Genomic DNA, 13,784 nt, shown 5'->3' on the forward strand with positions numbered 1-13,784 from the left:
ATCGTCGGATGATGCTGGTAACTACATGAGGCATCTGAAGCTCCGTAAATGTGTTTCAAAATTTATTTTGAACAATAAATGTTAGACTTTAAAATGGCTAAAATTTAAATATATTTAGTGAAGATATATAGTACATACATGTGGCTCTGAATATGGACGAGCTCTCTATCCTTCAGTCGAGTTGGAGGTACCGTGAGTCGGGCAGATCCTCTGCCATGCCTCTAACTCTAAGAGCCAGTGCAACTCCATGTGACTGTGGGGTCATTGGTAATCCCACATCGTCCGAACCTGAGAGTATCAAGACATCATAAAAAATATTATATTAGATAACAAAAAATAAAATAACATAAAAAAAATATCTAAAGTATTATAGTTTACCATGTGGTATGTGTGGTGCAGAAGCATGCGAGCTGGCAGCTGAGAGCTCTCTCCCCGACTGTGAAGGCTCCAACCTCAGAAAGACATGATTTATAATTTTTAAAAATAAAAATAACCATGCATCATATTATATTAACTGTGTATTAGAATAAAATAACTATGTATCATATTATTTAACTATATATCATGATATGATTTTGTATTCTCCATGCAATAGGGACATGCTAGCTTTCCATGTGTGCTCCATCCTGATAGCATTCCATGAGCAGAAAAATCACTAATGGTCGACATCAATACAGTCTTCTTTATAAAATTCTGCTTCTTCGATATATCAAATGTACGTATGCCATCGGACTATAAAAATTTCAGTTCATCAAAAAGAGACCATAGATATACATCAATATTTCGACTAGGATGCCATGGTTCAAGAATAACTAATGTAAGAAAGATATTTTGTTCTTTCATGTACATCCTAGACAGTAGATTGTATGTAGTAATAAAGACTGATCAACATGAATAAAGGACCGCTGCATGACTGAACGGTGTAAATCCATCCATAAACAGATCCAGTTAGACATTGCATGATTTCTGAGCAAATAAAGAGTGGCAAGCATCAAATTTTTTTAATGCCTCACTATCCAATGGATGACTCATCATATCAATGTGCTTGCGAATCCCTTCTTTGTATCATCCCATCTGTCTATCAGTACTCTTAGACAACTAGAGCCTCCGAAGTTTAAGAGTGAGGGAAAGGTATCGAAGAACTTTATATCATATGTCCTTCTGATTTCTATCCTCTTGCCTCAACTTAAATCGACTTTCACCGCATACGTCATATGTACTCTTCAGTTGGTCCTCCTTGTAGAAAAGTATGCAATCATTATGATATGCATCTATCTTCTTATATCCCATCCCTAACCCTTTCATCATTTTTTTTGAAGTATAGAAGCTCCCACTAAGCTTCTCATCCTCCAGTAATATCTTCTTTATTATTACTACCATCCTATCATAACAATAAATCATTATATTAAACTCAACTTTTAAGTTCAACAATTTTGACACAGCTGATAATATAACATGTGTTTCACATCCCGATCATAATAATTCATCAGCATCTTTCAGCATATGATAGAAATCATCACTGTCAGCTTTTAGATCATCCTCCATATCTCAGTCAAATTCAGGATCAGTTGCATTCATAACCATGTCTACCATTCTGTCTGTATCTCAGTTTTGCTGAGGACTTCTACTCCTTGCAATTATCTCTCATGTCTCTCCATGTATGTACCAATATTTGTAGTTTGACATAAATCCACTCCTATATAAATGGGCAATTATTGTATCCTATCAAGCATTTTTTTATTAACACATCTTTTACAAGGACAATGAGGCCGTCCTTGAACTAAGAGTGTAGCATTCCTGATAATACCACGTGTCTTGTAAGTAAGCTCTCTAATCGCCTAACAGACTCTCCTAATGGCCTAACAAACTCTAGAACGGCCTCATCATCCCCTCTATAAATAGAGAGTCAGGGATCCTTCATCAATAAGTCCAGCTCTTGAAAACTAGAAAAAACTCTACCAGTAGAAAGTCAAGCCAGACTCTTGGCTTCTACTGAGTTCTCTTCTAGTTTCGTTTAATTTCTCTTGCTCTTCCATTTTTTTCTACCTCTGTTCTCAAGGCTCGGATTGACTTAAGCATCAAAGAGTCAAAAATCGGAGGATCCCTATGCGGTTTCTTGACATTTTGCAGATTAAAGGAGTCTAAGCCAGATTGCAAGGACTACTCCATCTCTATCTCATCCAAGTCAATCCACTCTACTCCAATTTCGAGTCCTGAAGCAACAGAAACCGAACTAGATGTTCTTCGCTATCCACGAGCAGTATCTTAGTTTTTCAATCCTAACTGTGAGCATTTCTGATGAAAAGGATCTCATAAGTTTTCGAATGAGTTAAGAACAAGTCCGCAGGGGGTGTCTGTTTATAATGTAGCTTATCCATCAGAAGTAGTATCTGAATCAATCATAATGACTGTGATGGATATTATCCACAATGATCATGTAGAGATTAACTATATCATAATAACCATCAAATATATTCTTATCATTTTATTGAAAACTTATCTTTAGTCAAAGTCCAAATCAAACTAAAATATCTAAAACAAATCTCTATGCATATCAGTGTGAGCCACAGTCGGATGGGGTTCAATTAGATAAACTTCATTATTTTCCTCATGGGAATGATACTTGCATGGATAATGTGTAAGGTGTGTTTGCTGGCCTTTTGTTCTTGGTGCGTATATATAAAGTATGATGGAGTTGTGCAACATCTATGCGACTCCACGGGAGAAATTTTTCTCGTGGAAAAGAGACTTGTATGGGTAGTATGACAAGGCCTTTCTCGAATGGACTGAGAGAGGTCAAGAAAAAGAAGGTCTAATTAATACTTGGACCAGGTCCAATTCCACCATGCACGCCAAATTCCTCGGCGGATGACCAGCCACATTACCTTTTGTATCTCATCAATTCCCGATTGCGCACAATCCACCGTGCATATGCTCCGAGATTTTCGCTGGTGCACCTGGACTTTGTCCATGCAATAATTTTATTTCACGTCTAATATCTCTACCATGCAATAATTTCTCCCTGTTCACATTATATTCTCTCTCTCTCTCAAACACTAACACACTCTCGAAAATGGTCTAATTATTGCTTGGACCAGGTCCAACGGACCAAACCAAATCCCTGGTCCAAGACAAGAGATGTACGTGGGAAGAGAATTCTTCAATTGTTTCTCCCCGGACATGGTTTCCAAACCGATAACATGAGCGTGAAGTCATTTGCCCAAGCGCGTCGGTAGCGTGTTGACTGGCTCTATTTCTTTTTAGGTGAAGCTAGCCAGGCACACGTCTCACTTGTTCACTTGTTGATAGGAAATGACACATATGTATAAGTAGGATAAGAAAATTTGAGCTCAGAGTAATTCGGATATTATGGTTGAAATTAAAAATTTAACAATAATTTATTTATTTCTTGTACTAATGTTAATGTGGATGTGGTGGACTTAATTGATTTTAGGTGTGGATTGGTAAATGTTATGTTTGGATTTGTCACTGATAGAAGTAAGTACTATTTTTTATTCATAATTTATTCGAAGAAATTGTTTTGAAAAAAATTATGATTAGTTTATTAAATTTATATTATAATTTCTGCTTTCTATTTCATAAAATGGGTCAAGTATGATGTTATTACTTTCCTAATTATTTTATTTTTGTTTTTGAAAATAAATAAGAATATATTATGTATTTGGATATTTTTGTAAATAAGTTATTTTTGAACACATGATCTATATTGAGTAATAAATTTAGAAATTTTGATTGATCATTAATTTATGATGTTGCTTATATATATATATATATATATATATATATATATATATAAGTCCTATTGACTTCTAATTTTTTTTGGAAGATTTATTAACTTATAATTTGAGAAACTAGTTTCGATACAGAAACACCAGGGATTAGAATAGTAGTATTTATTATCTATTATCCAGCACCTGGTGTACTCTATAGTTGTTACATCTATTATTTGACCCATACCATTAGGTTACATGGCTATAACCTGATATTGAGTTTAGTATCAATTTATTTAAAAAAATTTGAAAAAAGAAAATATATGTTCTTTGAGATTTGATGAAAAATAAAGTTCTTCCTCAGTTAATATTATGTTTTAAAATGCTATTTGATTATTTATTTGTTTGGCATTCTTAGATCCTACTTTGAAGTGTTTTGTTATTTATTGGCTAGCTCATTATCTTTTATTTTCTATTTTCAAATTTTGAGCCACAAATGACCCAGGACTTTGGGAGTGCATGGTACATTGCCTGGAGTTTCTAGTAGACCTAGTTATCTTTGATTATTCATGTTATTTGGACTTCTTATTAGTACAATTTTGGAGAGTTTTGTTTGGATATGTTGAAGACTTATGAGTCTTAATCACCTTGGAATATTTGTTGGTGTGCATAATTGATTGGATTTTCATTACATTAATTATCGAGGATTGAGAAAATTTTGTTATTGTTCTACAATTATTACGACTTGATTTTATGAATTAATCAAATAGCTGTGCATGCTTGTATGGTCCACCTTATAGGCATATGATATTCATTATGCTCTTGATTTGAGAGCTCTAGCCATGTTGCCTACTATGGCCTAGCAATATAGCCTGTCATATAACTTATATAACTTTTTTTATTTCCAAATCATTTTCGACAGATAATTTATATAAAATAACATTTTTTTAAAAGGTTATTTAATTCAAGAAACAATAAGCAAGCAAAAAATAATTCAATAAAATAGATCTTATCTTTTCTATATTATTATATATGTAGAGTAAGAAAGGTAGTTTGAAACTGTTATAACAGCTATTAAAATTTTAAAATAGTTATTATTCTAAAACTTGGTTACAGAAATTAATCATGTTATTCTCTTACAGCAAATCTTCCTTCGAAACTGTTTTTACCGGTACATATAACGGTTGCAAAAGGCGTTATAACTGTTGTTACCCCGAAGAGGGGATTGCTTTATTTTTTGTTTATTTTATTTTATTTTATTTTGAGGATATAGTAATATGAATAAATTTATAAATTATGAAATTAATGATTTTTAAAATTTTTTACAAAAGAGTGGAACCATTGGGCTATTGCCCTACTAGTCCACAGTATTGTATTTTCTATTCATCCTGAAGTATGTGCTGATGCAGACGGTATGTCATTCACGCAATCTGTATTTTATTTATTCTAACATGTACTCATACCGGCGCCACTAAACATTCACTAGTAATACATATAGTTTTGGATAAAATAGCAAGCAAGCAGCATTATATTAGAGCACAAGGAATAGTAGTAGTGGTACAAATCCATGATCCACATGATATGATTTGGTTTGAAGGATGGCAAAGAAACCTCTACTCCCATTTGGTCCGAACCTTAGAGGCATGTCTAAATTCAAAAGATAACGCCAAGCTCCCATCCATCCTCCAGAAAGCAAACCTCTCCACCAACACGTAACAAGCAAACTTCTTCCACCCACTCTTCCCTTCATGCTCCTCCATCCTCACAATCCTCTCCACCTCTTCATCACCAATCCATCCTCTCCTCATCTCCTCCCATCTAATCCTCTCCCATATTGCCAAGCTCAGTCCCATCCCCCTTCCTTTGGAGTCAGTAGGCTTCAACCATATCATCCCATCCCCGTGGGGCTTATTGTCCTGCACTACTTCTTTACCATCCAAGAAAAACATCTCGCTTGCTGTGAGAGCGTTTACTTCCACGACCTTCTTTTTTCCATTTTGATTCTCACATGCGTATACTTCTTCCCAGAATCGCTCAAGAATTAACTCATAGAACATGGAACGCTTCATTTGTTTTCCCAACCCCCTCTCTTCCTTCACGAAGATAAATGGACAGTACCACCTCCCAACGACAAACTTCGGAGTTTCTTCGATAGATATTGGGAAGTTCAAACTCGGCAAACATGCATGAAGAGCCACGTCAATTCCCGAAGCCTCATCTAACTTATAATTCTTTGGCTTTGAAGCGTAAACCTTCCAATACTTCCTTCCTAGTAACCATGGGGGGATCCCGTCCGGAGCAACAGACTTGGCGTGAAATCTACCATTCTTGCACTCAATCTCCACTTGTTGGTACATGTCTCTGTGATCGAAAGCTCTTGGTTTCGCATCATTTGTGCCACCGCGTGAACAACAAATGCTCATACCCTCTGTAGAACACGTATAAGCTTTCCTACAAATTCCATTTGAAGCATGAAAACAACTCATCCTTGTCCAAACAAAAAATCAAAAAAAAAAAGAGAGAGAGAGAGAGCAAATTGCAGATGAATGACGGATGTTACCCTTTGTTTCTTCCTCTGGCGATGATAACATAGTATCGGTTGGAAGAGAGTGGTTGGTTAATCACTGGGATGAAGACGACAACAGCACTTTTAGACTTCAATTTCTCTCCTTGTTGAGGAGAGTATTTGACGGTGAGGATACTGTCCTGGGGGAATGGAAGATCCCGAAGCTGAGTTTCTTCGCGTTGCCTCCAGCAGCTTGGAGCTCCAGTATTGTCGGGTTCTTCCTCTTCTAGCAGGAGATAACCAGAGTTGGGACCGTCGACAGATGGTTGTTGGAAGCCATTTCCAGGAGAATTCTTCAAGACAAAGAGTGACCTTGTTGTATACATCTCTCGCTTTCTTGCGTAGAATTCAGGGTTAGAAAAGATGGAGTAAGGCTTATATATAGCTAGACGTAAGCGTAGCGCTTGAGAAGTTTCGGCCTGCGTTCACGAAGTTTCCCTCCTTGGCTTGGTTGGACTACTCAACTAGTTGCGTGTGCCGTCCAGTTCGAGATGCAAGATATCTGTTCAAATTGAAGTGCTAATCTTGTTATGCCTCCACCTTCCAAGGGGCTTGACATCTAAACTGTGCTTAGAGACCAAGCAAGTTAATTGGATTCAGTGTTCGACGAAATTCTTTAAGATGATTCGTGTAAGCTTTAACTTTTTGCGTTCTCTGACTCGTGTTAGAAATTAGCCACTTGTTTGAATAAAGTATCCAGTTATTTCCTCAACGTTGACTCCGTTAATCCTATGAGCCAGATAATTTTTATTGTTTATTCACTTTGACAATGTCAATCGAGGAACCACTAGATTTTAGAAGGAATAGCAGGAAAATGAAACCAGTCCAACACTTGAGGAACCGGATCCCAAAGTTTTAATCTGGATATTTCTTCACAGGCAAGATTGCAACAGTTCGGGCTGCCATACAATTTGCAAAGGGAAATGCTTCCAACATATCTTCTAGTTTACCCCATTGTATGCCGGGAGAAGTTATTCATTGGATCAAGCTCAGGGGTAGACCAGTCCAATAATGGAGCAACATGTGCAAACATAAAAAAAGAAAGAAGAGAAAAAATCGAGCAATATAGATGTATTTGTGCATGTTGCTTCATAATTGGACCAGTCCCCCTCGAAGCTAGCAGACCTTGACCAACCAATAATTTTTCGTGTACCCCATATAAATGGAAAATAAGTTATGTTGGTTATAAACCATCTACCCTAATTGCAAAACCTAATTTGGTACTCATCTGACGTGTGGCGAGGCATACTCGGTAACATATGTTTAACCTCTCTCTTCTCTTCTCCCTATGAGAAAAATGACTTTTAGTGATGGCTATTAGCGATATTGCCGTTGCTAATAATAGTTTTTACTGATTACCAATGGTGACCAAAAAATAAGCCATCGTAAAAAAAAAATTTATTAAGCTTATTAGCAATGAAAATATGGTATTAGACACGACAGATGCCATCGCTAATAGTTTGATCCCCCCTCATCTTCAGTTTTTGGCTTCCCCATGCTAAAACCCTTGTTTTCCGCCCTCGATTTTCATCTCATCCTCCCCCACCAGCAACCGACTGAACCCTCTCTCTCCTCCTCTCCCGATTCCCTAGCTCACACCGCACCGTCAGAGTCCTCGAGCTCCTCTCCCCAGCCTCGCACCGCCCAGCCTTCCCTTTTCTTCTCGGAGCCCATGTCCCCGAGCTCCCCCTTCTTTCTGGCTGCTTCCCGGAGCCAACGTCCCAACGTCTGGCCTCCCTTTCCTTCCCTGCCCCTCCCTTTATCGGATCGAAACCCCCACCACCTCCCCCTTCTCTCCCCACTGCCCCTTTCTTTACCTCACCTCCGATCCTCATTTTCCCCTGCCACGCTACTGGATCCAACTTCTTCGAGCCTCTGACCGCCTCCTCGAGCCTTCGACCATCTCTCTGAGCCCCCGACCCGCCTCTCCGAGCCCTCGACCGCCTCCCCCAGCCCTTGGTCTGCTTCCCCCCAGCCGCCTCCCTGAGTCCTCGACCAGCCTCCCTCGTTCTTCCTCCCCCTTCTTCCCATTGCCTCCTCCATATTTTATTTAACTATGAGTAGGGATGGAACTGGGTCTGGACCGGCCTGATGGGCTTTGGGCCGGTCTAAATTCAGATTAGGCTTCGGATTAGGCTTGAAATAGTTCAGATCGACTGGGCTTGAACCTAATTACAGAGTCTATTTGAATTTTAGACCGGACTCAGGTATATCTTTGGCCCAACCCAGGTCCAGCTCAAGTCTAACCCGAGAGTAGGCCCGATACTACCAGCCCATATCCAATCTAAAACCAACAGTGCTCTATTCATAAAGAGGCTATGATGACTGCCTGTGCGAGATGCGCCTAAAGAGTATAGAGAGAGATGGAGATGATGCATTTCTATTCTTGTTGTTGTAATTACAGGGCAAGCTTGGATGGTCTGTTATATCGCAGGCAATCGCTTATAGCCATCTCATAGTTAAAGGTATAGAAGAACTTGCAATGCTTTATTTTTCAATGGCAGATCTGAGCCTTCTTCTTTTCCTCTTTTCCTTATTTACTTTGTTGGTCTCTGATTTAAGTACTATTTTTAAGTTTTTATTTTAATTTTTTAAAAAAATTTTACTCCTAGTTTGCAGCCTTCTTACTTTGCAGCCACCTTATGGTTCGGGTCGGGCTTGGGCCAGAGTCAGCGCCGAGTCTGGGCTTAATTTTTTTCTAAAATCATCAGGTCTTAGTCTAATCCAAAGTCTGAAAAAAAAATTTTGGATCGAGCTCAAGTAGAGGTAGAGCCAGTTCCAGTCCTAACTATGATGAAGATTTTGGATGGCTGATTTTTAATTAATGATCCTTATTAGAATAGATATTGCATCTTCTGAGTCTCTTTTTGCTCTTACTTTATTTTGCTTTTTATTTTTTTCCTTCATAGTCACCTATTTTTAAAAGTTTTATATTGCATAGAATCATAGACCCATCTTTTGATTAATGTACATATTCTACGACATCCGTACATTTATATATTTTTATACAGATAGGAGAATTATGTGCATTAGTCAATTGACTATTCAGTTCGAATAGTTTGAGAATTATAATTAATTTTATAGATAATTATAGTAATCAAATGATATATTGAGGGTAATTACGCCACCTTCAGCCGCACTCATTCTCCTGATCTTCTGGTATCATTTTATTTCTTGGATTACCTTGAATCATTTTAAATACTTATCTTGCATTATTTTAAATCTTGCATTGTCATATTATAATTTATATAATTAATCCATGAATCTATTTATTTTTATTTTTTAAAGATTATAGATCATGTCTTCCAAAGGCTGGAGCCATCACAATCGAGAAAAGAGCTCTCATGCAGCTAGTTCACATGGTTCTGCGTCACACATACCATGCAGTAAACTCTAATACTTTAAATATTCTCTTTAATTATTTTATCTTTTATTATCTAATATAATATTATTTATGATGTCTTGATACTCTCAAGTTTGGATGATGTGGGGTCACAAGTGACCCTACAATCACACGCAGTCGTGCCCGACTCTCAAAGTTAGTGGCATGGTAGAGGATCCACCTGGCTCGCGGTACCTCTATCTCGGTTGGAGGATAAAAAACTCGTTTACATTCAGAGCTACTCATAAGTATTATATCTTCACTGAATATGTTTAAAATTTAGCCATTTAGAGTTTAACATTTATTATTCAAAATCAATTTTACAGCACATTGAAAGAGCTTGAGGTACCTCGTGTGGTTATTGGAATTATCCGACGATTAATGCCGGGACTGATGAACAAGTTCTCTAGTTAGCTGTCAGGGGCTTGTGATGCAGTCTGGAAGATGTTCTTGGAAAGTCAAAGGTGTTTAATTTTTAAATTTACGATAGATTTGTATTCTATTTATTAATACACGCTTGCTTCTACTTGCAAAAGTACTACTAATTTGAGACTCCTTAGCATGAGAAGACTGGCTGTCGAACCTTCAAGGAGATGGCAACACATAGGCTTGGGGATGGGCTGTACAATCTTAGGCAGTCCGTCATAGAGAACTCTAGTTTCGAGTCACCATCGAATTGAAAGTCTTATACAGATCACTGAATGCGAATGAACATATGGGAGGCTCTCTGTGATTAGTGCAGCACTGAAGGGTACTCTGGTAGGTGGTAGAGGGCATGACAGAATCAGACCGCCCAGCAGAATCCGATCAAACACACTGGCAGCTCCATTGGTACATATGTTATGGCCAATAGATTGATAAAAATTCTACACTTAAATTAATTTCATATTGAATTGATCATATATATATTAATTAATTTAATTTAATTATTTATTTATTGTAGACATAGTAACTGGGTCCTGTATCAAGACAACTATAGATATGGGAGGCCACACACCAGTTTAGGAAGACTAGTGATTACTTAGATCCTAGATCTCGATAGATTGCAATAATAACTTAAAATATTATTTATTAAGTTTTTATATATATCGATATATTTGGAGTAATGAATTTTTAAACTGTGTAGATGAATTACGTGAAGTATCTCGTATCGCGACATGATGAAGATCCATCCTCTCAGCCTCTCTTTAACCTTGAGGGATGGCTTAGGACCACCGAAGGGATGAGTAGGAGCTAGGTCATAGGATTCGGCCATAGTTTCGACCCTCCAGCAGCTCGATACTTTTCGATGTTCTCCTCTCAGATCTTGACAATCCAGATATGGGGTGATGCACATATGGAGAAGATCGTGCAGAGGCTTTGGAGCTAGCAATCTTAGAGCTTTCGAGATGTCATTCACGATACGATCGTTGAGATTCTTCAAAATTTGCATCTACATGATCAGCTGGACTCGTTGTCACAGCCATCATAACTGATAAGTTTATTAATAACTTTTTTACTTATTTTAAATTTTTAATAAAATAAAAATAAAATATAGAAGGTAAAAATTCAATCTAACTATCCAATTAATAAGTCGGAAGGATTTATAAATTTTTATCATCGAATGAAATATGTAGGAACAATCTATTCGAGAAACGAAGTAGTATATCGAAATATACATCTCCGTATCGATATATACACTTTTGTATCAAAATTTATTAATAATATTTTATTTTTTTATTACAGAATATTGAAATATCTGACTCTCATCCATCAACTGCTGAAGAGAACGTACAGGAGCTGAAGGAGGATGAGGAGGACTATGAGGAGGATCTCACATGATTTTTTTTTTGATATGTATGTAATTTTAATATTTATAAAATAGTATAAATTTATAAAATTATAAAATTTATATTTTTAATATAATATAATTAATTTTATATTTATGATTATTGTAAAAAGTTATAATTTTATTTATAATAGATTTTAAAAAATATAATTGATTGTTACTGTGTTTAAAATAGGTTTTAAAAAAATTTAATTATAAATTTAAAAAAATAAAAAAACTATTAGTGATGGTATTAGTGACGGACAAAACCGTCATTAATAGTTTTTAAATAAAAAAATTAAATAAAAAATTATTAGCGATGGCATTAGCGACAGTAAGTATCGTTGCTAATAATTTTTAATTAAAAAATTAAAATAAAAAAATATTAGTGATGACTTCATTATTGTTAATGTCGTCGCTAATTATCCCTATTAGTAGTGGGGTTGTTACCGCCGCTAATGATGGTAATAGCGACAAGCTTATTTTTGATAAATTTTTAGTGATGGGGTTCTATCGCTAATAGTATTAGCAATGAGATTCGGATTATTAGCAATAGCTAATAGTATTCGCCGTTACTAATAACCCATTTTCTTGTAGTATCTATAACCTAAGATGCCCTTGCTCGTAAGCCGCACCTCAACATTACCACCACTACTGCTTCTTTTCCCAATGGCTTCCCACATCTCGTTAAGCTTACCTCATTGAGCTGAGCATGATTTTTGACATAGTATATTTTGGCGGCCATTTTAAGAAAATATGTTACATTTAGTAGACGTAATCTTGTTTAGGAGAGGGTAAATTTGAATGGAACTAAAAAAAGATCTAATATCCTATCTTGCAAAATTGAATAAAATGGATTTTTCTGTAAAATCCACTTTGGTATACAAATGAAATCACTCGTGCAAATATAGCGGCAATCCTATGCCTGATATTAGGGCTAAAAATAAGTCAAATTTTATCCGACCATATTCGTATCCACATCTGATTTGGGTCGGATTCAGATATACTTTGCAAATTCTGATCAAATCCAGATACTTAGAAAAATATCCAGATATGGATTCAGATATGGATTTTACTCATTTTTCTAGATTCAGATCTGGATATCCACATGATATAATGGTATCCAGGTCTCTCAGATCCAGTTTTGCTCTGCTATCCACATCCGTAAATCCATCACTTAAAAATCTTGTAACTTCCTTCCCATCGTGATATTTCCCCCTTCAACCCTTCTGCTCTTCAACTTCAAGTCTTTCTTTCCCCATCCCGACAGCTAGGGTTTTGTTTTCCTTCTCCCCATACCACCATGAGGAATCCCGACCAACGATCGATGATTAACAATCAATGTCCATCTCAACGGGTGACTGGTGACCAGCCACCTTTCCAATCAACATCGATGGCAAGCATCGTTCCCAAATTCCAACTAGTGTTTGACGATAAGGGTTCTTCTTGGCTTTTTGATTGACTTCTGGTGACAAAAGTCCTCTCTGGCTGGAATCCAGCGATGAGTATCCTTCCCAACCGATGGCTAGAATAGAGATATGCTAGATTTATTTTTCATTTGACACAACAACTATCTCAAGTTACTGAGACTAACCCCTTGCCATATTTCGAGAACCAATATTAATTTTCAATCTACTACTCTAATGAAAATTCTAGATGTGTGATCCCTATCTCTCAATTTATCTTTCTTTCTGAATTTGAACTTCAATTAGGTGTGATCACTATCTAGATGATAGTTCCAAGTAATTCACCACATATTTCGGATATGAAATTAGTCACAGTTTATCCAAGGAAGGTTAGCATCCATAACTAAAGGCATTATGATGATGTCAGAGAACAACATCTCCTACAGTGGTTACAGATGCTTGCTTGTAGCCTTTGGTTCAATTGCTATGACTTGAAACAACTAAATGAAATTATATATTGACCTATAAGTAGGACCTTTTTTCCCTTCTTATTTTATGAATTGTTGAGTTGTTGGTTGGTTTATAGGATCATCTTTAATTTTTTCTTGTTTTCCTCAATGGATTCTCTGTTTAAACAATTATGGTATATGGTTAAACATAGTCAAGAAATTCTATGGATACCAACCTACATAAGTTTGATTACTTGATTCAATATGGGATTGACATCTATCTTAACTTTCCTTGTTAGCAGCTTAGTTGTATTAATATGATTTTACATGTTTATGAAGATGCTTTCCTTGCTAGTAGCTTAGTTGTATTAGAGACCTCTTATTACATAATTATAATGTTGTTTGATGTTATTGTTTTAACGTTGTTACAAAGGATTTTTCTA

The 13,784-nt window shown here is 36.4% G+C and overlaps 1 protein-coding gene across 1 annotated transcript; it reads right to left on the minus strand.

Annotated features, from left to right (window-relative positions):
- Positions 1–5,151: 5,151 nt before the first annotated feature.
- Positions 5,152–6,630, minus strand: LOC105037392 (uncharacterized). Its single transcript, XM_010913065.3, has 2 exons — positions 6,292–6,630; positions 5,152–6,182 (listed from the first exon to the last, which is right to left on the minus strand). Exons 1-2 carry the CDS (start codon positions 6,621–6,623, stop codon positions 5,345–5,347), a joined length of 1,170 nt encoding a protein of 389 aa, XP_010911367.2. The 5' UTR covers positions 6,624–6,630; the 3' UTR covers positions 5,152–5,344.
- Between the last annotated feature and the right edge of the window lie 7,154 nt (positions 6,631–13,784).

Source organism: Elaeis guineensis, chromosome 1, assembly GCF_000442705.2.
Source record: "Elaeis guineensis isolate ETL-2024a chromosome 1, EG11, whole genome shotgun sequence".
Lineage (NCBI taxonomy): Eukaryota > Viridiplantae > Streptophyta > Magnoliopsida > Arecales > Arecaceae > Elaeis > Elaeis guineensis.